The 27751-nt window shown below is 33.2% G+C and overlaps 7 protein-coding genes across 7 annotated transcripts in view; 5 read left to right on the forward strand and 2 right to left on the reverse strand.

Moving 5' to 3' along the window:
• Window positions 1–2355, reverse strand: part of LOC111705498 (AN1-type zinc finger protein 1) — a 7411-nt gene extending 5056 nt beyond the window's left edge. The window contains exons 1-2 of the mRNA XM_023478072.1: window positions 1558–2355; window positions 691–812 (exon numbers count right to left, since the gene is read on the reverse strand). Of these exons, the coding sequence (XP_023333840.1) occupies window positions 691–812; window positions 1558–1802 (367 nt within the window). The 5' untranslated portion in view covers window positions 1803–2355. The remainder of the gene's footprint in view (window positions 1–690; window positions 813–1557) is intronic.
• Window positions 2356–4344: 1989 nt separating this feature from the next.
• LOC111705499 (dynactin subunit 3) lies at window positions 4345–6614 on the reverse strand. Its single transcript, XM_023478073.1, has 6 exons — window positions 6512–6614; window positions 5889–5995; window positions 5609–5733; window positions 5364–5492; window positions 5160–5222; window positions 4345–4553 (listed from the first exon to the last, which is right to left on the reverse strand). Exons 1-6 carry the CDS (start codon window positions 6586–6588, stop codon window positions 4497–4499), a joined length of 558 nt encoding a protein of 185 aa, XP_023333841.1. The 5' UTR covers window positions 6589–6614; the 3' UTR covers window positions 4345–4496.
• Window positions 6615–7418: 804 nt separating this feature from the next.
• Window positions 7419–10422, forward strand: LOC111705503 (ARL14 effector protein-like). Its single transcript, XM_023478078.1, has 6 exons — window positions 7419–7541; window positions 8438–8526; window positions 8597–8678; window positions 9574–9653; window positions 9950–10042; window positions 10210–10422. The coding sequence occupies exons 1-6, from the start codon at window positions 7461–7463 to the stop codon at window positions 10241–10243; spliced, it is 459 nt and encodes a 152-aa protein (XP_023333846.1). The 5' UTR covers window positions 7419–7460; the 3' UTR covers window positions 10244–10422.
• LOC111705501 (inosine triphosphate pyrophosphatase-like) lies at window positions 10397–12078 on the forward strand. The gene is made up of 5 exons (XM_023478076.1): window positions 10397–10508; window positions 10579–10637; window positions 10817–10922; window positions 11130–11228; window positions 11825–12078. The coding sequence occupies exons 1-5, from the start codon at window positions 10422–10424 to the stop codon at window positions 12041–12043; spliced, it is 570 nt and encodes a 189-aa protein (XP_023333844.1). The 5' UTR covers window positions 10397–10421; the 3' UTR covers window positions 12044–12078.
• On the forward strand, window positions 12062–19193 carry LOC111705500 (uncharacterized). Its single transcript, XM_023478074.1, has 14 exons — window positions 12062–12146; window positions 12448–12612; window positions 12775–12816; window positions 12970–13082; window positions 13487–13534; window positions 13824–13910; window positions 14204–14248; window positions 14359–14403; window positions 15062–15155; window positions 15995–16039; window positions 16186–16272; window positions 17337–17416; window positions 17733–17837; window positions 18713–19193. The coding sequence occupies exons 1-13, from the start codon at window positions 12078–12080 to the stop codon at window positions 17803–17805; spliced, it is 993 nt and encodes a 330-aa protein (XP_023333842.1). The 5' UTR covers window positions 12062–12077; the 3' UTR covers window positions 17806–17837; window positions 18713–19193.
• LOC111705502 (RNA-binding protein 8A) lies at window positions 19166–20781 on the forward strand. The gene is made up of 3 exons (XM_023478077.1): window positions 19166–19277; window positions 19887–20138; window positions 20483–20781. The coding sequence occupies exons 1-3, from the start codon at window positions 19200–19202 to the stop codon at window positions 20630–20632; spliced, it is 480 nt and encodes a 159-aa protein (XP_023333845.1). The 5' UTR covers window positions 19166–19199; the 3' UTR covers window positions 20633–20781.
• A 4-nt stretch (window positions 20782–20785) lies between these two features.
• On the forward strand, window positions 20786–24498 carry LOC111705496 (uncharacterized protein KIAA1143 homolog). Its single transcript, XM_023478070.1, has 4 exons — window positions 20786–20893; window positions 22277–22352; window positions 22964–23050; window positions 24273–24498. Exons 1-4 carry the CDS (start codon window positions 20786–20788, stop codon window positions 24443–24445), a joined length of 444 nt encoding a protein of 147 aa, XP_023333838.1. The 3' UTR covers window positions 24446–24498.
• The last annotated feature ends 3253 nt before the right edge of the window (window positions 24499–27751 follow it).

Raw genomic sequence — 27751 nt, forward strand, 5'->3', positions numbered from 1 at the left:
CCCCCCCCCCCCCCCTCCTTTCATACCATCTCCTTGAATACAATAAATATTAAGACAGTATTTGGCTAGTATTCAGAGCACAGAAGGAAAGGAAACTTAATATCTGGACAAAGGGTGAAGTTAGGAAACCATGAAAAGATAAGATAGATTGGCTCTTGATAACACAAGTTAAGAATAACCATAGAATGAAAATAAAATGGACTAAACGGTGCTCAAGAAATCTAGGATGTAAACCAGCTATCACTGGTTAAAAATGTGAATATAAGATAGTTGAAAACCAGACCAATAAAAAATTGAGGATAGAAAACTAGAGAAAATGTAAGTCACAAATATATAAATATATTATAATAAAAGAATGGATCTTTTAATCTTATGAATCTCAGAATTAAGCTAGCATTATCTCCATCTTTAGCAGATCTACGGATTTATTCAATTTGTCTTTAATATCCCATGGTAATTGTACCTTGCAAGAATAACTGAAAAAAAAGGATGATCCGCACATTAAAAGTATCCCCATTGGATATAAAGATCAAACATTTAAGATCAACAATACTTCACACAAAAGTTCACACGTCAGGTGGTGTTAACAAACAGAAAATTGAAAAGTGAAAAATTGGAAGGAAACAGAATGTTGTAGTAAGTATTATTCTAAAGAAAAAAAAGTAAATACTTTGATGCAAAAACCATTACCTGGCCGAACATCAACCAATTGTGTGCATGAATGTGATTCTGGCAGGAAATGTAGCTTACAGAAGCTTAGCTTGCAGAATTGGCAAACTATAGGTAGGAAGTCAAGATCATTGCAAGCAGCCCTGAATTTTCAGCATTAGACATTTCTTCTTTAAAATTCAAATATCCTGAAAACTAGACTAACATCAATGTAATTTATTTGAAAACTTTTCCGTTATCTTAAAATTAAATGCATTTCTTGTAAATTAAGTCAAAGAGTTTATTCGTGGATCATCTTAACTTCAACCTTGGTCGGATAAATTATATATTTCTCCCTTTCATTTCTATTACCCCTTTCCCTCATTTGTAATAACTACTCCCATTTCATTAGGACATTTCATAGAAAATACATTTCATAGTCAGAGAAGATTTTTTTTACAAATTATATTTTTTCTTTTCTTTTCATCGTCATATTTTCCCTTGTCTATGAAAAATCTTCTCTATCTATGAAATGTCTTTCTACTACTGTGTCAGAGAAACAACTGAGAAAGGATTTTTAACAATTCACTCGAGCATTTTCATTCAACAAAAACACTATTAGTGAAAAACTTTAATGGACAGAAATGTTTTCACAGATGAAAAAGTTGAATTTTAAGTTCTTTGAAATGTCTTTCTATGAAATGTCCTTTCTATGAAATGTCCTTTCTATGAAATGTCCTTTCTATGAAATGTCAATGTCCTTTCTATGAAATGTCCTTTCTATGAAATGTCTTTCTATGAAATGTCCCAACGCCGTAATATTTAAGCCTTCAACAAGAATCTAACTATAATACTAGAGGAAGTGTAGAATAGAAGTTACAACTAATGTATAAGTTTTAACTTTCTTACCACATGCAGTTTTCTCCTAAACTCGGAAACTCTGACATTTTCTTCTGAAAATAATAATATTTAGATTTTATTTTATCTTCCTTGATCTTATCTTTTGATATTAAGCAGGTATCATCTTCGTTTAAACAGCAATGATAGTTATCCTCTTTGCAGTCATAGTCATCCTCCTTGACAATGACTAAGTAATTGACATCTTTCTTGCTAATAAATAATTGACATCCTCCTTGGTAATCAATAGTTGACATCCTTCTTGCTAATTAATAATTGACATCCTCCTTGCTAATCAATAATTGACATCCTCCTTGCTAATCAATTATTGACATCCTCTTGGCTAATCAATATTTGACATCCTCTTGGCTAATCAATAATAGACAATAATGTCCCCCTTACGTATGAATAATGAAAATCCTCTTTGCTAATGAATGGGTGAAACAATTAAAATTACGTCTACAGTGCCTTTAAGAACTTTAAAGATGATTTTGTTGCTAAGGAGAGAAACAGACTAAATTCTTCTATTTCGTTTACTCTAAATACAACTTCCAACTTCTATTCACAACTAAATCAAGGTGTGAGCTAGGAACTTCATTGAGTGCTTAGAACTTATTCTTGAATTAATTAAGATGAATAGTACTTTGTTGATTATTAAGTAAGAATGGATAGATGGCTGGAAAGTTGGATAGAGGGATGAATGCTTTGTGTTTAAAATCAAAATATGAAAAATTTAAAAGTCAACTTAAATAATCCCCAAGTTTACAACTTAAGCTAAAGTAAACTAGGAAAGTTTTTCAGTCTTAAAATAAACTTTTGTAATATATTTTATGTATTTAATGGGTGTGGGAGGACCAAGACAAATATTGGAATAATATTATTTTTTTTTTGGTGGGGAGGGGGGAGGTGCTGGATAAACCCTTTCTACCCCCCCCCCCCCTTTGCGTTTGATCATCTATAAAAGTTAGTTTATGAGTTTATGCAAGGAAAGATTCCCCAAGGCTAGAGCTAGAGTTAATAAAATATAAATATCTAGAATCCAATATACTGTAATCTATTCTTAATTCTTGGAAATACAAGAAATTGACCAAGGGGTTGATCAATACTTTAAACCTACATATAAATCTAATAAAGGTGAAAATAAGTGACGATGTTCTAAGTTCCAAAGCATTTTTCAATAAAACGTAAAACTTTACATTGAAAAATACCGATATTGCTGAATTGGATAAAGTTTATTTGCAATATATAGACTTTCCCTTTTAAATAAAAATAAGAACTAACAGGGTGAGGTGAAAAAAATGTGATTAGTGTCGTCTTGTGCAATATCATACTTTTAAGTTATTTCTTTTCGAAACCAAAAGTATAGAAAAGCAATTATGATATAATATATTTCTTTTATCTAATCAGAAAATTTTAAATAGATCGGATTCACGGAAATGGTAAAACTCCGCTAAGTTATATGTATCAAAATCGCAATTTTAGTTCTGGTTTAATTGTTTCAGCAATGCTATCAATGAAAAGATTAACAGAATAATCACGGAGGACATTTTAAATAATGTGCAACTGTTAAATGCATTATTTTATGGCCGACTAAACAATAAAGTTAAACTGTAGCGATTTCAATTTTTTAGTTTTTTTCTGCTCTTTAAATTTTGATGGAGGAAAAAGTTTCGCGTATTGTTTTTGGGCCATATGAGCTACAAAAAAATAAGACAGGAAAATACCATTTATATAAGAATTTCAAGGGAAATTTTTTTAATGAGACGATACTTATCACACTTTTTTTCTCATCCTGTAATATTGTAAAGTTGGAGATTTTTTAAATGTTTAAAAGTCAGAACTTACGATCCATCTTTTGCAGATCTTCAAATTAGTTTACTTCCTTTCGATATCCCGTGATGGTCATACCTGCAGGGATAACTTTGATTGAAGGATCAAGCATCGATCCTCAAATATAAACGTGCACATATTGGATATCGAGATCAAGCGTTCAAGATAAACAATATTCGCAAGAAAAGTTTAGCTCTCAGCTGGGAATTTTTGTTTTGAATAATATCAAACACTTGATCTCGTTATCGACTTTATCCACTGTGCAGTGGGCGAATATAACCCCTGCCTGGGTACGATTACCATCCGGGATATCAAATAACAAATTGAATTAATCTGCAGATTATCAAAAGATCATGATCAAGCATTGATCTCGTTATCCACAATACAAGAGTTTCCACATTTACTCAAATGTAAATTTTTCTGAATTGAAGAAAACATTTTGGAGGATTTAGGTAACATGTAATACTACAACTTGAGGCCGAATTTAAAGAATTTGAGCCGCGGCTTAAATTCTTAAATTCGGATCAAATATGGTGGTTCCACTTAAAATCGTATTCATTGTTTCAAGATTTAAGCCGGCGCTTAATTGACACCGATTTTTAGCGGATTTAAGACGCGGCTCAAATTCATTAAATTATGACATTGGTAGCATTATTTTATGTTTTACAGTTTCTCTTAAAACCGTTTGAAATATCATATAATTCGCAAAAAAATGTAAATGCTTTAACGAAAAACTACATTTAGGTCATCACTTTCTGATTTGTTAGGCTTTGCTTAGACTAAGGCAATTTTCAATATTTTCATTTTTTTATAAATTCTGAAATTGAAAATAGTAAAAGTTAAATTCATAAAATACCCCTTTTTTCTTTTATTAAATTTGTAGTGTATCCGGGTATCCGGGTATCCGATTACCAACTTCCAAGTTCCACAGGGTTAGCATGATGACTAATGATTGATGACCAAAAAATATATGCATAAAAAATTGTATTGAAAATTATAATCGACTTTAACAATAATGCACATCGTACATGCATGTATTATATATGTAAATGTATTTTCACATTTTTTGATAAGTATACCTAACAGGTATTACCCATTTTCTTATTTCTAAATATCACTAATTAGTAATATTCAGGTTTCTTGAGTTTAGCCTCTACTGCTGCCACCTTGGCGTCTATCTACAAATAGGAGTATTCTTAACATGCACAGAAAACGAGTCTTAATAATTAAAATTCAAATGTTTGTGGCAATAATCTTTGAACAATTATCTATAATGGGTAAATTTCATATTGATGACACAAATCTTTTTCGTTAAAATCTTGTTCATGTTTAAAAGGCAATGATTAGAACACATAAAGGCACTTTATAAATAATGGGTCACTTATAATTACGAAAGAAATTCCCTTAAAAATAGATTTACCTGGAGAAATACTTGAGTAAGGCTTGAAAAATATTTACCTGGATAAATGCTCGAGCAAGGATTGAAAAACATTTACCTGGATAAATACTTGATTCAGCTTGAAATAGATTTACCTGGATAAATGCTTGAGTAAGCTAGAAATATATTTATCGAGTAAGGCTTGAATTAGATTTACCTGGATAAATGCTTGAGTTAGGCTGGAAATATATTTACCTGGATAAATGCTTGAGTAAGGCTAGAAATATATTTACCTGGATAAATGCTTGAGTAAGGCTTGAAATATATTTACCTGGATAAATGCTTGAGTAAGCTATAAATATATTTACCTGGATAAATGCTTGAGTAAGGCTAGAAATATATTTACCTGGATAAATGCTTGAGTAAGGCTGGAAATGATAGAATTGTATTTCTCCACCAGCTCTAGTGTCTAGATGAAAATACACTTAACAAAGATTCTTCAATTAATTGAAGTTCTTAGTTCTAATAAATCAACAAGTGAATAAATCTGATAGTAAAAAATTTATAGATATAAAAACCGTTTAAAAATGCTTTGTTTGAGCTTGTATTCCTGGGTATTGAGAGCGTCAGCTTGTTCTTTCTCCTGGAGTTGAAATCTCTTTAATTCTTCTAGTTTCCCTGTATTTTCTTTGATATCCCCCAACTTCTGACTGTCCAGCTCTCCACTCAGAATTTTAATCTAAATTTCGCAAAAGTTGTCTTGCGGTATTTTCCTCCGTTTATTTTTAACTAAAAAAAATCAACCACTGCTTAATCCCTAAAATCCCATCCAAACGAGCCAGTCTCACAAACTACCTGTTCTAGCATGTTGTACTCTTGGTCTAGCTGACCAGCCTGGCTAAGCAGGATGGATTGTTTGACCCTGTCAGTGTTGGAGCTCTTCTCTCCAAACAACGGATCCAAATACATCTCTAGCTCTTCTAAAACATGACAAAATAAACGAAATGTTTTTTTTTAGAAAATCCTCATCTTCCTCTTAAAGTTTTCACGAAAAAAAGTATTGCTGAATATTAAGTAATAGTTTTTGTGAAAAGATTTTGCGAGGAAAAATTCCGATTTAAAGTTTTTTTCTTACCTATACGTTTAACTACAGGAGTTATCCTGTCATGGCCAACCAGACTATTCCCAACATCTGTACTATACTCTGCTACATAGTGTACCAAGGGCTCGTGTAATATATTTCTGAAATGAGACAAGTATTATTGCGAAGCCTCTTAACTTCTCATGTTGGCTGAACGTTTTTAAATAGGGCTCTTCACTGAAGATTCTCAGCGACCAGTAACGATCATTGTAAAATGAAAAGCAAACTGCATAAAAAATGTTGTTTCCTTAAAAAAAGAAACGCCTAAACTAAAACATACTTCGACCCTGTCCTATTAAAAGCTTTTTGAACTCCCACCCTCTTATTAATTGCAAAATTTGTACACGGCTCAATAAATAAAAATAAAAAAGTCATCGTGATAGGAGCTTCTTCAAATAAAAAAGGTCAACATTTCTCTGTAAATCGATGAAGTAAATAAGGGCGAATTCTTGGGTTAAAGTCCAAGGAGGGGGAAAACAAGGCAAGAAGCGATTTTTTTCAGAAAAGAAAGTGCAACAAGTTTTTAAATTTCATATCATCATTGATGAAAAACGTAGATGGCACTCCATAAATAACCACTTTGAAGCTTTGCCTGATATAGATAGTCTTGTATTTACCTTGGTTTCGATCCCCATGTTCTCTGTTCCAGTTTCTCAAGACGACGGTTCAATGCAGATAAATCACTTTCCATCATCAACTCTGAAATGTCAAATATTAAATTGAAGTATTTTATTTAAACTACAAACTATTTATTTTTCCGTAGGAATTACTAGGACAGACCCGTTAGACTTTATTGCAATTTCCTAAAAACTATTTTTGTCTCCCCCTCCATTAATTTTGTACCGGGAGCTAATTTGTGAAGTATGGTATGACCGAAGTGCCCTGCCCCCTAGCCTTTCTTAGTTGCAGTGCTCGTCCCAGAAATTGTTTTAACCTAAAAAAACATAACCTAACCCTATAGTATTTGTAATATAAACCTCGACCGGAGAATTCGCAAGTACGGCAACCACTGCACGTCCTGCACGGCCGCGGCTTGAAGAGTTTATAAATATGATCGGAGTATTTTAACCGGACTCTATTTTGAACATTTTCCGTCCGGTCATTGAAAATATATATTTAAATCCATGTTACACTTAATAGCAAATTAAATAAAAATACTTATTCATTCCAATTTGTTATTGTCAATAGAAAATCAGCTGACAAGGAAGACGACCAGAAATTCCAAGCTATTTTGGTCAGGGTTTCTTCAAATATAAAAAAAATTTAATCGTGATAATTCCGTGAATATGTTCAATGTACGCATAGGAAAAATCGCTAATTGAAAAAATTTTATTTTTGTAGAAAAAATTTTTTTTTGGTTACCCTCGTTCTAATAATTTCGAACATTTTGCGGCATTCCTCAAACAGTTATTCAGCGTTGCGGTTGCTGATGGCCTGTTGAACTGATACCCTCGGCTGTTTTTATTTTCTGTGTTTAACCAGCACTTATAAATACAATTAAATTTGAATTTGCATGAATTATTAGTATACATCTTTAAATTTTAATTTCAGACGTATTCCAATCAAATGGCTCAAAATAAGCGTAAAGGGCGGCCTGCTGGGAAGGAGGGTTCAGATAAAACTTATTCCAATGAGTCCTTAGTTAAGGTAAGTAAAATTATTAAAATTGGCGTCATACATATGATCGATAATGGTTCCATTGACTCAAAGGAGGGTTTTTAGGTAATTTCCTTGCATACCAATTTTGCCCCCCCCCCCCCCATCCTATCAATTTTAAACATAGATTTCATATGTATAACGTATGGATATAATTGGTCATGTGGCCGTAGCGGGTCTGTCCCATTATACGAGTTTTGGATCCCCTCCCCCTCAATTTTGTATATGACAACTTATTTTCAGCAAAATGTTTATTTTTTATTATTTTATGATTAGGTTAGGTTAAGACAATTTCTGGGTCCAGCGCTGGGGCTAGAACAGGCTAGGGGCCGAGTATTGCGGCCAGTACGGGCCTTCATTTTCAACCATTTTCAACAAAATCAGTTTATATTTAGGGTTAGGATAGGTTTAAACACAGTCTGGGACGAGCACTGCGGCTAGGATAGGATAGGGGACCGAGCGCTGCGGCTAGGAAAGGCTAGAGGGCCTAGGTTAGGACAGGCTAGGGGGCCGTGGCTAGGACAGGATAGGGCCNGGGTTCAAAAATCGTATACTAGGAAATCACCGCCGCAGCGCCCGGCCCCTTTGAACTTTAGTACACATGAACAAAATAAAAATAAATAAATTTTAAAAGAACTAATTAAATAATTCGTTATAGATCTTTGAAATTATCGGGCATCCAGTCGTCGACATGTTTCATTCTTGAAATTGAAAATTTAGTTTAACTGATCAAACATTTGTTCATTAGGACTAATTAGCCATTGTGACGTCAGTACAAACGAACGTTAGTCCAATCTATCGTTAGTCCAATTGATGTGACACCTTAGAGTCTAGAATTCAGTGTTATTTGGTTATTTAACCCAATTCGTTATTTTACTATTATCTAGAATCCTACAGACAAAGAATTGAGGAAGCTAAGAGCTAAAGAGGATTCCTCTAGTAACTTTATGGCGGACTTTGATCCAACCAGACCAAGGTATATTTTTGCCTCTCAAGATTTTATCAAATCTACTTAAAGCAGGTTATAACATTACTCTTCTTTTTAGACGAGAGAAGCAGCGAGCCTCAAAGAGGTCATCTGTTGCAGCCTCGAAGCCTGCCCGATCCAATATTCTTTTCAGCGATAAGGTAATTATGGATTTAATTTAAGAATATTCAGAAGAGCTTTAAGACAGAAATCGGGAAGTATAACTTCATTTTTGTATGATTGATGTGTATTTTAATTTTCTGACAGTAGCCGTATTCAGGGGGGGGGCAGTAGTCCTGTTCCCCCCCCCCATTGAGTTCGTCTTCAACTGTAGGGGGGCTAGGTAAACCATGAGCTTGTCCCAATTTGAAAAATATCTTAAGATTTTGTTTGATACTTGATGTATTAACGTTTATTTCTAAAAAAGCGCATTGAATTGAATATTTGAATGTGTTTAAAATCTACTCATTTGGAAATAAATGAGGTTTTTCATTCATGTGTTCGGAACAAACTAAATATAGCCAATTTCAAAGAGAACGATTTTTGGGCTTCCCCCCCCCCCCCGGGCCCCTCCCTATCAATTTTGTACATGCATCTCACATGGATAAAGTTGGCCATGTGGCCGCAGCGCCTGTCCTAGCCGCAGACCTCGGCCCCTAGCCGCTACGCTCGGTCCAGAAATTGTTTTAACCTATCCTATACCCTGAAATAATACAAAATAAATATTTTATTGTTGAAAATCTACTTCATGTACAAAATTGATAGGAGAGAGGGGGGTAAATCCGAAAATCGTTTTCTCGGACAGACCCATAAATCAACATAGATTCGAATAACCATGTTCTATTGCCAAAAGGGGGGCACCAAAGACTTTAGGCAATTGTTTCAATTTTCAATTATGTAATTCATGGCAAGGGAAAGCTTCAAAATTCTTACGTTTCTCTCCTAATCTTTCTATGTAGTATCTATCTAACTTTATTAAAATTTGCTACAACTTGATTATTTAGCTCAATTTGGAAATCAGTACACTTTTATAATTCTCTTTATATTTTTGTTCAGGGAGTACACATCAAGTCTGGTCAAGATATGTGTGATTGCTTGATCCTTGAATGCCCGGGATGTCATTTTCCGTGCCCAAAGTAAGTTTATTGTATTAAAAAGTACGAAGTAATTGCAGGGAGTACATTTTCTCGAAAAATCATTTTCCCCCACAAGTTTAATATGTTTGCGAGAAAAAAAAATATTTTTTTCGCTGAATTGGGTGAAAATAAATGAATTTTTGGGTTAAAAGTATTTAAAAGAATGAAAAATTTGCCCTTTAATGTCAAATTTATCAGTTTTCCCCCGATATCGTCCAAATCTGAAAAACATACGCCCCTCAGTAATTTATGATTCAGGTATGAAATATTTATTCCTACAATTTGACATTTTAAAGGTGTAAGAGCACGAAGTGCGGTCATGATTGTCGGAACAACCGGAAATGGCAATACGAGACGGTGGTTCCTGAAAATGAGCCGACTCGGACAAGGTGAGACATATTTTCGGATTATATGGTTTTAAATAATCTGAATGCCAAGAAAATCTTATCTCATTAACCCCCTCCCAACTGTTGTGCAGGGCTCAGACTGCTCCAGTTTTGTGTAATTTATTTTAATTTTACATGATGAAACTTTAACTGACTAATGATAATTTCAGGACGAACGCGTTTTCAATTCAACCCGGGAAGTAATACATGTTATCATCCTTCCTCTCATAGTGTTTAAACAGTTGTAAAGAAACTTTCGGCAGAAAAATCTTGTGAATTCTGATCTCGGACAAACCAGCTGTATATTTGAAGGAATTTTGTAAATATTATTTTGGGCCTGGAAAATTGTGATTTTGAGCTGAAGAAAATAATTTATAGAAAAATGTCTAAAACTATAACCTTCGTGACCGGTAATGCCAAGAAGTTGGAAGAGTTCGTGGCTATTCTCGGTACTCAGTTTCCTTACAAGGTAAGAAATTTCTTCTATCGGGACTTAATCTTTGATTGATTATGTAATGTATAACATGGTTGCTGTTAAGGTAGTATCGAAGAGTGTTGATTTACCAGAATACCAAGGAACTCCAGAGGAAGTTTGTAGGTATCTAATTAAATACATTTAAAGGGTACCATATTTAATTGAGAATTGGCATCTTTGCATGGAGGGTCACTTACGCTTACAATCTCTTTAAGTTTAAGACACTGTAAGTAATGTAAAACCCCAAATTAACCAGTGTAAAATTATATAGTTCTTGCTACACCAATCAATTACTTGTTCAGGGAGAAATGTAAAGAAGCTTCAAGACTTATACCCGGACCAGTTATAGTAGAGGATACATGCCTTTGTTTCAATGCTTTAGGGGGGCTCCCTGGTCCATATATCAAGGTGAAAATAAAACATATCAGGGTACAACGGGCCTTCAAAATAAGTTTCGAAGGCTTGAAATAGAAATTTGATTAAATAACCCTTTAAAAAACATTCCTAACTTCTATGGGTGACAATGTGGAACTAACACCAACTTTATCTACTTTATGAGGTTTGGATTATTATAAATACCAAACTAAAAATAATCCTGTATTTATTATTGTTCAGTGGTTTCTGCAGAATCTAGGAGCTGATGGTTTACCTCGTCTTATCTCTGACTGGGAAGATAAATCTGCTGCTGCTCTTTGTATGTTTGGATATTGTGAGGTAGAACATATTTTAGTAGTTTCTAATTATCTAGAAAATGATCATGAGAATCTGATCTTGGCTCATACGGATTATGTAAGGCCGATTAATGTCTGGGTATTTCTTAATTATCTTGATGGAAAATTTACTACAAAATTATTTTTCTTCAACTGAAATAAATGATTTTCAGGGGAAGGGGGGAGGGGTGCTGGACTGCACCCCTATCAAATTGTCTTATAAAAAGGGTTAAGGACCCATTTGATTTTGATGCAGATCCTGATACAGGTCATGCAAAGTTCTTTTAAGATTTACTGATTTCTTCAACAGACGTAGAATTTTAGAATTATTTTCTCTTTTTTTCTCTTCTTATTCTCTTTTATGCTAAAGTTGATGAACCTAGTTTTGGGTTTTGAGAGCAAAGGATTTTTTGCAGTTTTTTGTTGATATTTTGACGCTTGTTCCTTATACTTCTGCTAATCTGGATCCAGGAAGCCAAAATATTGCGGATTCAATGGATCCGGATCTGCTTTTAAATATGTTCTTTCTTGTTGAATACGAAAGCAAAAACTGTTCTACGGAATATAAACAAAAATATTATCTTGATGTTTATTGTTTAGGCTGAGGGAAAGGAGGTTCAGATATTCGAGGGAAGAACTGAAGGAAAGATTGTTGTGCCTCGAGGAAAACGTGATTTTGGTTGGGATCCAGTTTTCCAGCCTGATGGGTTCGAGTTAACTTACGCCGAGCTTGATGCGAGCGTAAAAAATTCAATTTCCCATCGGGGTCGAGCCCTGGAAAAAGTTAAAACTTTTCTTACCTCGAATATATCAAACTGATATCATTGTGATATTTATTTTTTTTTCATACAAGATGGGTTTAATAGAAGATGAGCTTGATGAAGTACGAAGATGCTGTGAAACTCAGGTTCCTTACACAAAGGTTAGAGAAATCTACATTTTTAAGGCAATTTAAATAATTTAGTTGAAAGGAAAAAGTATAAGAGTTCGAATCCAGAAATTGACTGGTATCCAGTAGCTATTTTTTGTTTGCTTTTTGCATCTCATTCCTCCAAAATTTAATTTGACCGAAGACGACAAGACGAAATAATTAATAGCTCAGGGTTTCCTAACAATTTTTGTACGTTTTTCCATGCATTTTTCGTTACAAAAACGCTTTACGTCTTCCGATCAATGGAACTGTCTTATAATATCAGATCCAGTGAAGTAACTCGTGTCTCTAGGTGGTGACCACAGTGCCTGCTATGGTTCGGATAGAGGTTGAGAAAACCAGTTTTAAGAAGATAATTGTTTGCTTCCTGTTCCCCTCAGAGTATCCGTCTCAACCCATACTTATTGAACTCAAGAGTAAAACATTAAAGGACAAGCTTCTCACAGGACTAACTAAGGTAAACTTATTAAGATTAAATACAGTTCACACTTCAAGAAATTTTTCGATTCCATTTTTCTATCGAGAAAGTTGTACTTTTTTAATCTGATCCATTAACTTTGATATAATATTTATTTAAAGTTATCAAAAATTCTTTTTATAGAAGTATAAATACATTTAGATTTGTGAAGATGAAGCCAAAAAAAATATAGGGAAACCACAGGTACTTTGATTTTATTAATCAGACCTGTTAATCTGCTTGTCTATACTGTGAAATAATCTAATACCTCGCATACGCCCTCTACCGGTGACAAAGATCATGGGTTTTTCATTCCTACTACCTTGTCACAAAAGCTAAGACATGTTTTTTTGCCAGATTATTTTGGTGCTCAAGCTCATTTCAAAGTTCCTTGAGGAGAACCCTTTGTCTGCCTGTGCAGATGAGATTTCAACGCTTAAATCCTTACTTGGTCCGGAGGACTCGATCAGGAAATCAGGAAACATTTATATAATCTTTCTTTTTTTACCAGCGCGCCTGATCATTTCTGTTCTTAAAGCTTCAATTCTTTACTAATTTTTTTAAGATTTTTTAATGCGAGTAGCAACTAGCAGGGTTTTCAAGATATCTTTAAAAAATTAATGCTTTTGGGGTAAAATTAATTATAAAACTTCAGCTTTTTACTCCCTTTTTTGTGAGTTTCTTCCAAAATTATAATAACTTTTGGTTATGGAGGATGATTTTTAAGGTCGTCAAGGTCAAATATTCCTTTAGAACAAACAAACAAACAAAACGCATATTTTCATCTACAGAACTAAATTATTTTGTTTAATCGATAATATCAGCTCTCCTAATTCAAAATTTTTCGATTGTTAATTTTCTGATTTATGTGCAGGCTTTCTCAAAAGAGCAGCACAGTCAGTTTAAAGTTGCAGAAAAATAGGTAAACACATAGGTTCTTCTTTACGGCTTTACAGTGATTAAAACATTAAAAAAAGAATTCATGAAACGAATCTTTAAAACTGAAAACATTAGCAATCCGTGCTCGTATTTTAAAAACTTGTGAAAAAATGTATTAAACGGCTATTTTTTAAAGAAAAGTGCCAGTCATTTTATTCAAACGATATTAACTGGGTACACCTTGCAGCTAAACAAGTAAACCTAAAAATTAACATTATCAAGGAACGCCCTGCAGGCTAAACAAACTATTCCTGAAAACTATCATTATCTAGGTACACCCTGCAGGCTAAACTAACTATACCTGAAAACTATCCGATAGAACGTGTTGATATTGGAGCAACTGATTGTAATTTCCCAAGGTAAACGTTTACTCGATATCTGTAAAGAACGAATAAATTAGCTATTTATTAAATTTGGGTTGCATTGCACCTCTTAATCAGACATTACAGCGGTGAAAACTCACTGAAATGTTAATTATTGCGTCAACTGATCCATTTTGGGTTGCATATTTTCTTGGAAAATCATTCCCCTCTGTTTAAAATCATTCCCGTTCGNTTAGAAGTTAGGTGTATAGGGTTTTATTTGCTGAATTGGGGTAAACGAATCTTTTATATCTTGAAAACACACTCATACATAAGATTTTGTATTGTAGGGTATTTAAAGTATGGTTTGTAGAGAATGCTAAAGAGCTTGCAAGGAATTCATCTTTTAAGAACTATTCAATGTTAACACAAATTGTGATTGTTATCAATACTTTTGCCCTGCCTTAAGCATTACAAAATAAATTTGTTAACAGATGGATTATAGAAGATGTGTGGAACCTCCCTTGAAACCAAAACCAAACCAACCTAGGCAACTTTTCCAATGCATTCTAGAAAAATTAAATAATTCTTAACTGGACAGTATTTTCCCCTTAGTACTTCTTATACAAACTTTCATTTATCCCTTCAAGGGACCGAAGGCATAGTTTAAAGTGACCCTCAAATCAAAGTTTTTATATTTACGAAATATACACAACGGAAAATAGGAATTCTTATTTTCGTACCTTAGTCTACTTCTTAGATTAAACATAGAAAAAAGAAGGACTAGCTCCCATCATTTTTGACCATATAAAACTTCATAAGGTTTGATATTGATATTAGATATTTCGTCGTCAGTTCAATTAAACTAGTCATTTATTTTCCCAATTGAGCAATAACATTTGCCGTTCCTAGCTAGCATTGTTAAATGGGGGGGGTTAGTATCAACGAATTACATAAACCTAATTAATGTAAGTGTGCTTGGACACTGAAAGGTTTAATTCTTCAAAATTACCACTTTAACACGGAAAATATTCTATTTTAGAAAATATCTATGATGGGAAGTTTTAGTTGAGTTTTAAAATGAGTTACGTTTATTTTGATATCAAACCTCAGAAATAGTTTCCAAGAACAAAAAATTCAGCTTGTTCGCTCATAGGGCTTTGATTTGATTATGTCTTAGCCTATAGTAGAAAAGTTGATTGATCAAGGTTTGAAGCTAAAACTAGTTTACTTCCTGCTGCAAAATTTTTAATTGAAAGTGTTCAGAGATATCCTTGTGAACCTTGTCAGATTTGTCGACAGGTACTTATCCTTATCTCCTCTCTTCAGTATCGGATTCCATTTTTATCCATTTATCTTTTATACCAAATTCTTGTTTTTATCCCTTCGTTTAAACTATTTTTTTTCCACATAATCACCACTGCATCTATTATACCACATTCTTATCGGATTTACTACATATCCAAATCAGCAATAATATACTATTAAGGACGGGAATCCTGTTATAGAGGATAGCTTTAAGATATTACAGCTTAAAAACTTCGTATGCAATTTTAAAATTTTGGTGTTGACAAGCCGATAAGGATATAAATTGTATCCAAAAGACCACGTATAGTGGCATTTCCGTTTCATTACGGTACTACTGATCATTCAGTGATCATGGATGATGGAGTGGTTCGATATTTATTAGCCAAAACCAGTGCTTAGTCTCCATTTAATTTTGATCCGGATCCAGGTCATTTCTTTAAGATTTACTGAATTTGTTTGACAAAAAATAATTTTCCAACTTTTGTTTTTTTCGCTTATTTTTATCCTAAAATTTGATGAACCATTCAGAAATGAGGAAAGTTTTATAATATCTCTTTTTTATAAGTTTAGATTTGTTTTTTTTTTGGCTCATTTTGGTTGATATTTTACCCCCTTGTATCCGGATTCGTGGTTCCGCATATTTTTGCGGATCCGGATCCAGGAAGCAGAAATCTTGCGGCTGGCCAAAACGCTTGGAATTCTGAATAACTCTTCTAAAAATATTATTATCCGATTTCTTCGGCGTCCGTGTTAAGACAAAGTTTTAGAAGGTACCAAGCATAATAAAGAAGATAGGTTTCTAAGGCAACTAAATAATCTCTAATTTTATTCAGGTTCTATTTCCAGCGGACCCTGAAGCTGCAATACATAATGAAAAGGTATTGAATTATTGAAATGTAGTGTAAGCTTAAATTTTAAATCCAATTAAACATCACGTTTTTTATATTTTATACTTTGTAGATGTGAAGGGTTTGGGTAAATATTAAACATTTTTAAGTGTTAATTACGTTCTAATATTTTTCAGGCAGCCGCTCATGTTGAGAGGGTTTATTGTGGGCACGCCTACCATCACGACTGTCTTATATTATACATGAAAACACCACCTTTTCAGGTTAGTAAACAACATGATTTGGTGGCCTAGCCTCATTTCGATTTTTAAACGGTTTTCTAGTTAAATATCTTTCCTGATCTTAGTGCTTGGTCCCAAATGTTATGATTTAGAAATTAAGCAATCTGTAAAAACTTTATTCATATTCAAAGGCATATGTATTATATATTTTTAGCCCCCTCATAATAGTACATTTCCTTTGCGAACTTTACAGTGTTTTCCCTCCGAAAATCTGTTTTCCTCGGTTTAAAGATATTGTGTTAATACATATTTTTTAACTTAAAATTCGGTGTTGATAATTATCCAAACCTCATAAAGTTAATAAAGGAGATGTTACTTTCACATTTTTGAAAATATATTTCGGTCGGGGTTGACCCTCTACACTTCTACAGTTCTAACGATATAATCACCATCTGAGTCAATATATTAAAAATGTTAAATCACAAGAAACTAAACAAACCAAAACTTTTTTTTAATGGGTTTTCAGATAAAAAAACTGGGATCATGAATTACGGTACATAAAAAAAGATAATATACAAATATTCACTTTTGAGAGAATGTTGAAAGAAAATTATTCCTTGATTTGTTTCTGTCATGAAGAGATAAAACAAACTGTTTAAATGTATTCGTACTAGGCTTTTAGGGCGCTTCGCGCCCATCTTCTATTTAAATTGTGAACATGTTCTTTTTGTTTACATTTTAAAACAAAGAAGAAAAAAATTTTGCGGATTTTTAAAAAAAAATTCGCGGATTTTCATGAATTAAAATTTTTTAACAAAATTAAAAACCTTTAAAACACAATTTTTTTTTCATTTTTATCATTTATAAACCTTCCCTGTGGTCACGTGATGTCCCACATAAAATTTGGGCCCGATCGGTTCAGCCGTTTTGACGTTTATTGGATACAAACAAACAGACAAGCTAAATTTATATATAGATAAAGTGGGGGTTACATAATACATATTTTGTAATTATTTAATCAAAGTTGTATCCCCGCCCCTTGTGATTTGATTTGATTTGATGTAAATGGTATAGCCAACGATAATGATCATATTTTATATATATAGAACGGGAAGAAATGTCCAGGGTGTGGAAACAGAATTTATCATGAGAAGTGGAAAGTTACTCCGGAGCTAGCAGAGGCCAGGTGAAGACAGAATTCAACTAACTCAACTTATATCTTAAAAGAGGATCGGGAAAAAATTGTAATAGAGGTCTGAACTTGTTTTTAAAGAATTGTAAAATTTAAATTTTAGGGCGGATTAGAAATATTCAAAGGTGGGAATAGAAAGATTTATAGTAGGACGGATTAGAAAGATGAATGTTAGGACAGATTAGAAAATGTTTTAAGGACGTAAAAAATTAGAAAGATGTATTTAAGACAGATAGATTCATGACTTGAACAGTGAAAACAGAAAGAAACTGAGATTTTAATTTAATAAATGTAAACAAACTATTTTTAGGTGGGCAAGTGAGCAGGCAAAAGCAAGGGAGCTGGGAGACGTGGTGGAGTTCATTAAAGATTGTACTTTATGAAATTATTGTGCATTTATGCTTTCACTTCTAGGGTTCATATTTATTAAATTTCAACCTCTCAAAATTGTTTCAACCAGATATTAAATGAGTTTAAAGTTATTAAAGGGAGTGTTCGCGGGTATGGGGGTATAGGGTTACGGCGAAAAATAAGCGCTTTTTATCGTTACTAATCTTACTTCTATCTGTTGTGTCTATAAGGAAAAAATTGTTAAAAACTCATGCTGGAGAACATAGCATCTATGCAAATTCAGAAAGTTGAAATATTCAACTCGGATCGTAAAATAATCAATTTAATTCCAAACAAATCATTCAAATATAAAAACCAATAATCATCGATTATTTCTCGACACATTCGTTTAAAGTTAATATTTCATGATATTTTTTTTTTTTTTTAATTTTTGCTGGCGCTGAATTTTCAAACATTCCTGGAAAATATGAAAATGTCGTCTTCATTATCAGAATCTTCGAAACAGAAATAAATGTTTACAAAAGTAACTACCAGCAAAAAAAATATTATGAAATATCAACTATATGCGCGCGAATGCGTCGAAAAATTATCGATGTAATGGTTGTAATATCTGAACGATTTGTTCGGAATTAAATTGAATTTTTTTAAATCCAAGTTGAATGTTGCAACATTCTGAATTTTTTATGGACGCTACGGTCTTCGGTATGAGTCATTTTTAACAATTTTCTCCTTATAGACGTAACAGATAAAAGTAAGATTAGTAGCGATCAAAATCGCTTATTTTTCGCCGTAGGCCTATACCTTTAATTTTTCGCAAACTATCCCTTTAACGTTTGCTCTATTCAATAATTTTATGAAGGTCTTTATAATGTAGGAAAATATATCAAGGAGGTAAAGGGTGTTTATGATATTAACCCTATACTCCTGGGGCTGAAACAGATTACTTCATTTTATATATGTTTTGCCAGACCTATTTTTTATATTATAATTTTATACAAATAGTTTTCATTGGTTATTTATATACCTAAGCAAAGTTTGTTCGGTCCTGAATACGTTAGTCGTTTTTCTATTTTTTTTCTTCTATTTCCTGCTTAGCAGGTTAATTCTCCGCATATTCATCCAGAGCTCGTTTTATTTGTACGTATCGTACTAAACATAATTACTTATAGCTGCATGCTTGGGTCATCAGTATTGAATCGTGTGATAAAGGTTTTAAGATGTAATTAATAATTATATCTTTGACTAATACAAATTCAGCTGAATTCGTTTCTTAAATCTTTGAGGCATTTTTACGTAATTTAGCGTTAAAGCATACACAAACTTCTAAATGATGGGAAGGACACCCGTAATACCAGATTTGTATATGAAATATAAAAATGAAATATGAAATGAATATGAAATATAAAAATTTAATTTCAGATACAGAATGGCCGATTTTCTTGAAGTTGACAATGCTGAGGTTTTTGATGGAGATATGGAGGAGGAAAATATCTCCAGACTCAAGGTGCATAGGTTTCTTTTCAGAGGCCAGGATTATATGTGTTAACTCTTTGATATTAAATAGCTAAATTTTAACTTATGAGAAAACAAATAGATTGTGAATGAGGCACTGTGATTTTGTACAATTTCAGATTATTTATTCTGGCATTTAGTTCCGTTTATTCCGAAATCTTTGGAAGGTATTTAGAAGATATGACACCAAAAATTAGAAATATCTTTGGAGCCTTCTTTGCTTTGCAGTGCTTAGGAATTTAGGATCCGGATCTGGATCCAAGGAACAAAATATCGACCAAAAACAGTAAAATAAAAAAGGAAATTCTTATCTCTGAATGGTTTTAGCACTAAAAGCGAAGAAAGATGAAAAATAATATAGAAATAAATTAAATGGATCCTGCACTGCCTTTTTGAGAAAATATATATTAAGAAGTCGTCGAAATCATGTTACCAAAGACGTCTGAATGAAAGAACTAAAATGCCAAGATGAATAACTTGAAATTGAAAGTGAACAATGGAGGGTACATCAGAGCTTAGTTCCAATATCAAAGTAGTCCTTATTTTTTCATTTTACTAAATAAGTTACTCAAGAATTGATTAATTATCAGTTTTTGTACAGGAGAAGGCAAAGAGGAGGAAGGGACGTGGATTCGACGGAGCTGCGTCAGATCGGGAGGATGGAGACTATGATCGTGTCGAAGATCAAGCTGAGGGTGAACCTGGACCCCAGCGATCCATTGAGGGATGGATTCTGTTCGTGACCGGTATCCACGAGGAGGCACAGGAGGATGATATCCACGACAAGTTCTCCGAGTTCGGAGAGATAAAGAATATTCATCTGAACCTGGACAGGAGAACTGGATTTCTCAAGGTAGCCATACTGAATTTTATATAATGTTGAAATGCTCTTCATTCATAATTTTACAAGTTGTTTGGTGATCCATGAATGATAGGTATTGCGTATTTGTGGAATATGATCTGCTTTATACTACGACTTTTATACAAAATTGCTTATATATGAATTTTGGTATAAATTTGACCGTTTTATATCAATTTCTCGAGACAGGTATCGTTCAACCCCTGAGATTCTCAGGTTTAATCCTATACCCCCTTTCATTTTTCCTTTTTAGTCCCTTTAATAACAATTGAATTTAAGTCACTTTAATCGTCATAGTATTAAAAAATTTTAGTCAAAATCTTTCATTCTTGATTTAGGGTTACGCTCTGGTGGAATATGAAACGTACAAGGAAGCGTTGTCGGCCAAGGAGGAGTTGGACGGAAGCGATATCCTCGGCCAGAATATCGCCGTTGACTGGGCTTTCGTTAAAGGTCCCAGGAAGACTGGAAAGAAGAGCCGAAAGTAATCATGAATCCTGTGTTTTACATTAAATAAATTCACGGAAGTACTCGAGATGAATTCGATTTGTTTGTATAACTAACTGTATTGTAATTTTTTCCTGCGTGTGTAATAAACAGTTTTTTTGGAAACGTCAATTTCTCTTCAATTTTCAGAGAAAATGCCTGGGAAGGGAGGAGGAGGAGGAAAGGGTGGGAAGGGAGTGGGGTTTGCTAAACCTGCAGATCCAGCATTTATCCGAAGATTAAAAGAGCTTCATGGATATAAGGCAAGACCAGTTCATTAAAACAGATATTATCATTACTCCCTAATAATCGAGCTTCAGAGTTGGTTGGAATTGTATATTGTATGCGATTAAAATATTAATTAGCAAACCAGAATTTTTTTTTCTGAAGATTTACATAGGGATGAATAAGTTCTTACTTTAATGGAAATCGATCTGATCGGTTTTGTTAACGACGTAGAAAAAAATGAATAACTGAACGATCGTTTAACAATCGTTAACGGTGATCCTTCTTCCTGTTTTACTTTCAACAACTTTTTATTCTTTAAAGTTTAAATCTTATTCACCAATGTGAAATCTTACAAAATAAGTTGACTAAAAATAATTTCATCATAATAGCTGAAAAAATAATTTCCTAGATTTATTCTCTTTAAACAAAATAAAAAGCGTTACATAATTGAAATATATTTTTTGAATGAAAAATATAAAAAATACAGATCTTCTATTATAAAAACCTTGAACTAAATCACAATAACTGAACCATGTTAGTTAAACCTTGAACTAGATCACGTAAAGATAAACACTGAACAGTGTAACTAGATTACAAATAACAACCCACATGTACAAGCATTTTAATATTTAACAGAGTACATGTTTATCTTATTTCAAGAATACGCGAATAGTTGACCCAAATAACACCAAGAAAGTGTTCAGAGCTGGGAACTTTTAAATTGTGGATATCGGGATTAATGCTTAATCCACTCTTTTTCTTATTTTCGAGATTAAATAATGCTTGTTCTCCTCTTGTTATTAATCTCCAGATTAATTAACCGATCGGGATTAAGCATATCCCATTCTAAAGTTTTCAGCTCAGATTAATTAACTGATCGGGATTAAGGATATCCCATTCAAAAGTTTTCGGCTCAGAACTTTTTTCCATCCCCGTGCATTTTCTTCTCTTGTCGTTAACCGGCTTTATTCATTGGTTTGAGTAGCTAGCTAACTAACGAAAAGTGATAAGCCAGTTAAAAAAAAAAAACTTATAATTTATCTTTTTATCAGTATGATTTTTATTTATTTATTTTATTTAGATAGTTATGTCATTTAAATACTTTATGAACTTTTCTTTTATGGTGATTAATTTCCTTTTAACATTTGAGCATTTCAATGCCTTTAAAAAACTTGCGTACTTAATTTTAAGGTGCCCTTTATTTCAAAAGCGCAAAATTGACGATTTAGAACGGGGTTACTTTTGAAATAATTGTCTGAGAAGCAATGGCAGTTGTATTTTTAACCATCATTATTATCAAAAATTAAAAAAACTTTTAGATTTTTTTCTTCTAAAATACTGGTTTGTTAGGCACATTTTTACCAATTCCGGGGGGGGGGGTTATTTTCTTTGATCATTACCAATGTTAAATAATCCAGGAAGGTCCAAGTATAGAAGACAAGATGAGACAGGACGGGTTGGATGATGATGAAGGAGATGAGGATGAAAGAGATGGCAAGTAATTTATTAAATAGTTTCTTTCCTGGTATTCGATGAACATTTCAGGGTGGGATTACATTTTTCGTAACAACAAGTTTTTTTCCAAATAAAATAACTTTTATGGGTGGAGACGGTGAGGACTATCAAATCTCAACCTATTATTTGATTTAAATAATAACTAATAAGGTCTTAGGGAATCTATTCAATGTTTAAACATGGAATTTACTTGGACGAACATTGGCCAATGTTTTTATCAATTTACATTAAATCGTAACTCAAGAGAGAAGTATATTTTCCTGAACTCCAATTCTGTTTCAGAGAGAGACCAGAGGTTGTAGTCCTGAACTGGTATTTTGTTCAGGAGAGAAACCGGTGTTTGTAATACTGAACTGGTATTTTATTCAGGAGAGAAACCGGTGATTGTAGTCCTGAACTGGTATTTTATTCAGGAGAGAAACCGGTGGTTGTAATCCTGAACTGGTATTTTGTTCATGAGAAAAACCGCTGGTTGTAGTCCTGAACTGGTATTTTGTTCATGAGAAAAACCGGTGGTTGTAGTCCTGTACCGGTATTTTGTTTAGGAGAAAAACCCGGTGGTTGTAGTCTTGAACTGGTATTTTGTTTAGGAGAGAAACCGGTGGTTGTAGTCCTAAAATCTGGAGATTTAACACAAGAAGAGGCAGACAGATTGATTGGAAATAACAAAAATAAAGGTACATAAACCCTAGTTCTAGAAGTTGACCAGATTAATCTTGTGACCATGGTTCAGTATTTTTTAGTGAAATTACATCTCCCAGCTTAAGGGCGAATAGAGGAATTTGTGAGAGTAGAGCAAACTTTTTTACTTTTTTTTATGTTAGGTTAGAGACATTGGTTTCGGCAGGATATCGTGCAAGTTTGGAGGAATAGTTTTAAAATCAAGTTCTTAAAATAAAACGGTGTCCGAATTTAATGAATTTGAGCCGCGTCTTAAATCCACCAAAAACCGGTTTCAATTGAATACAATTTTAAATGAAACCAACCATATTCGAGCCGCGGCTTAAATTTAAGCCGCAGCTCAAATTCTTTAGATTCGGTCTCGGGTTTCTGTTATATTTTTCTCCTAAAAAAATAGTATTTCAGCCCAAAGACACACTTTACATCTCATTGTATAATTGCAAGGGGGCTGGGGAATGATATAAAAATAAAGGTTTTGTCATTTTTATACAGATGTCATAACCTTAAAACGGTTGGGGGTGTATTTCTCCTGAAAGAGACTACTATATACTTAATTAATCATTTACTAATTAAGAGACAATGTATGCAAAAAATTGTTTTATTCATTCTTATAAATTGAAATTAAGTAGCCAGAAGCGGTCCGCGTTCTCTAGTTACACATACATTTTTTAAGAGGGTCAGGACGACGGACGTCCCCCCAATTTCCCAATTTTCCTGGGAGGAAAATTCCTTTTAATTTTCTACGGGGGTGTGTACCATAAGCGGAAAATTCAAACTTTACTACATTTAATATGAAATAAAAAATTTTTAACCACAGGGAGTTTAAGAATTTTTTCCAGATGTTTTTCCGTAGCTCCCCCAAAATGCACCAGGAGGATTATGTGTTTTATGGCTCCTACTTTATCTGCCCCTTCCCCTTTCTGAAAAAATTAATTGAATCGAATTTTTTTTATTTTGAAAAAGTAGAACTTTAGAAGTTAAATAGAAATTTTAACTTAAGGACATACCGTGATGATAACTTATAGACTAAGACGAAAAGATAAGGGTTTAATTTCCTATAATCAATCGAATAAAATTGATTTAATTGCTGAATCTAAATCAAATATCTCCATTCGTCCTTGATAATTTATTTATATGAGCGAATTGTCATGTATACGATTTCGACCATGTAATATTTAATAACGTAACTTCTAGGATACTACGATCTTTATATTTTAGAACCTGAAGAAGCTCCTCCTCCTGACGGCCGAATTCTTTTCAAAAAACCTGTCAAAAAACGAGAGTTAGATGAAGCCTCTGAACAAAAGACTGAACTAAAAAAGAATAAGAAAGCAAAAAAGAAAGAGAAAAGTTTGCTATCGTTCGATGAAGAGAATGACGAGGAAGATTAAAAGTACAAATCTTGTAATACAAACTAAAGAAAATAAAAATTTTACAAAAGTTAGTTTTTCTAAAAGATTATTTCGTTTTCACTCAACTTTTCAAACTCAAAAGCCTTATTTTTTTATAGCTTAACTTGCAGTTTAAGAAATATGAAAAAATGGCCAATTAGAAAATCCTTAATGACCTTTAAGTAGATCTTAAAAATCTGTTATCAAACTTTTTATCTTCAAACTAATTTTTATGGATCAACTGCTGAAGCTGTTTTTTATCATAATTCCACACAAACATTAGTAAGCTTTCAATGAGTACTTTTTAGGGTCAAAAAGAGTTTTTCTGAGCAAATGCATTTTATCATTTATTCATGAATACTTCTGGTTTTCTTTTTGGGGTCTATACATTTGCGTAGATTTTAATTTAAGAAATCAGAAAAAAAATAGAATTTAAAGAAACCTCATGAAATGGTATTTCTTAACACAAATATTGGTATCTGAAAACGGGAAACTGGGTTTCATTACGATACTCTGTCTTAAGTTTTGGGCTCTTTGTTGAATGTTCAATGTTTCATATCGTAGTCGTCTTCTTTCACAGTTTTCGGTCCAACTCTTTATTGAAAATATTACATTGATTTTATTGTACCGGGTGCACGGGTACCAAGTATCATGGAAATCTCAATAGACGATCCAAAAATCGTACGATTATATTTATATTTGATGTACATGTAGGGATGGGCATCGGTTTTAGGTACGTTTTTAAACATTTTTGGGCTTAAAGGGAGTGTACTACACTTCACATATGGGTCCAAAAGTTAAATCGATTTTCGAGACTGGGTCGACTTCAAAGTGTTGCAAGGCCTTTTTATTTTACCTCACTAACTCAATTATACTTTTTTGTAGCCCTAGATGTGTACATTTTAGAACTATAAAGCAATTCTTTTCAGCATATAGTTCAAGGAAGTAAATGGCAAAAGTCTCGTAGATTTTTGGGTTGAGAGCTTGCAATCGTAAATCGTTCTGGTTAATATCTTCGGGCACACTAAAATTAGAATATACACCCTAGACTTTTAGAGCCTCTTAAAAGTATAAAAACTTTAAATGTTGAAAAGATACCTCAATACTAAGCCCTTCATTATACAGGATGTTTTACATTATATTGGATCGAGCGCAACTCTAACTTTGAATTTTAGGCCTAGACGAAAAAAATTAATTGATAATTTGAGACATTTGAAACGTGCATAAAACACAGAGAATTTATAAGATTTAATTTTATATTTTAATTCTTTTTTGTCTTTTCCTGGCTAAATCGTCTTTGCTTTCTTCGATTTTTTTTGTAAACATAGCATGTGTTAACTCTATAGAGTTGAAAACATTGGTTCTGTTATTAAAATCTTGGAATAAATTCTGTTCGAAATTTGTAATAAATTGAAAGCTTAGAAAAGTGTTATTTATTTTCATACCAATGCTGGGGTAATTTTCCAGAAAAATACAGAACTTGACTTAAAGAATGATAATCTAAGTAAAAATATATGATTTTCAGGTTTATAAATAGTTAAATCAGAGTATGGTTCAGGTTAAAGATGAATAGAGTAGGGTATGCTAAAGTGGCTACATGGCTCAAATTTGGTCGTGTGCTGAGATCTTTACCTACTAAAGCAATACCTGACTTTATACTCAACCAGAGTTCGTAAACCTATTAGAATGTAATTTTCATTAGACATTTTAAAACATTGGTAGAGATCGGGCTGAAAAACCCGGATGTGGGCAAGACTTAAAACTCAAACCTACTTTTAGGAGCCTTAAGCCAGCTCTACTAATATGATTTGATTTGATTTGATTTGATTTGATTTGATTTGATTTGATTTGATTTGATTTGATTTGATTTGATTTGATTTGATTTGATTTGATTTGAATTTGATTTGATTTGATTTGATTTGATTTGATTTGATTTGATTTGATTTGATTTGATTTGATTTGATTTGATTTGATTTGATTTGATTTGATTTAGAGATGAGTAGGGTTCAGGTTAAAAATTGATAGTATTGAGAATAGAGAAGAATAGGGTTAAGGATTAAGATGAGTAGAGTACAGGTTAGAGATGAGTAGAGTGCAGCGTAGAGAAGAGTAGGGTTCAGGTTTAAGATGAGTAGAGGTACAGGTTAGAGAAGAGTAGGGTTCATGTTAAAGACGAGTAGAGTACAGGTTAGAAAAGAGTAGGGTTCAGGTTTAAGATGAGCAGAGTACAGCTTAAAAAAGAGTAGGGTTAAGGTTTAAGAAGAGTAGAGTACAGGTTAGGTAAGAGTAAGGTTCAGGTTAAAGATGAGTAGAGTACAGGTTAGAGATTAGTAGTGTTCAGGTCTAAGACAAGGAGAGTGCAGCTTAGAGAAGCGTAGGGTTCAGGTTTAAGATGAATAGAGTGCGCAGGTTCAGTTCAGGTTGGAAAAAGTACCAAAAGGTCAAAAGTTTTTTTGTTGTGAATCCCAGTATTAAGAAATCAGTTTTCCTTATCTCGTGCAGTCAGGATATCACATGGTGGTGCTACTCTCAGAGATCAAGTACTTATCCTTCCAAGCTAAAGTTGTCACGGGCCATATACCACAACCGTGTTAACCTCATAACCCATAGTAATTACTAACCTAAACCTAAATCTGAAGCCCTTTATAGTTTATATAACGTTTCAGACCTAATTTACACTATATTAAATTCCGGATGACAAAATTGAATAAGAACCTTATTTTCAAACGTTTTCATTAGTCAATACAATCATTTTAATTAGAAGACCGTTCTTATTTAAAAATATGATGGGGTGGGTGTAAAGGTTAGCTGAATGGATATGATGGGGTGGGTGTAAAGGTTAGCTGAATGGATATGATGGGGTGGGTGTAAAGGTTAGCTGAATGGATATGATGAGGTGGGTGTAAAGGTTAGCTGAATGGATATGATGGGGTGGGTGTATAGGTTAGCTGAATGGATATGATGGGGTGGGTTTAAAGGTTAGCTGAATGGATATGATGAGGTGGGTGTAAAGGTCTGCTGATTGGATAGTGAAGCGTGGTTTAAAGAAAAGGTCCAGATAGGAAAATAGTTGAAGGGAGCTAAAATAAAGAGTGGAATGGAGTGGATGATCGTTAAGGGGAAGGAAGGAAGGGGAGATGGGAAAGGTCTGGATTATATCACTTAGTAGGTAGTACAAACTGGACTGAAAAAAATGGAAGATAAATATGTAAAAGATGATATTGGGGAAACACAAGATAGTTTCTTCTATTTTCTCGTTTGACGAGACTACTACAGATGGTGCTGCTGGCCCAGGCCTCAACAGTG

Source organism: Eurytemora carolleeae, unplaced genomic scaffold, assembly GCF_000591075.1.
Source record: "Eurytemora carolleeae unplaced genomic scaffold, Eaff_2.0 scaffold657, whole genome shotgun sequence".
Lineage (NCBI taxonomy): Eukaryota > Metazoa > Arthropoda > Copepoda > Calanoida > Temoridae > Eurytemora > Eurytemora carolleeae.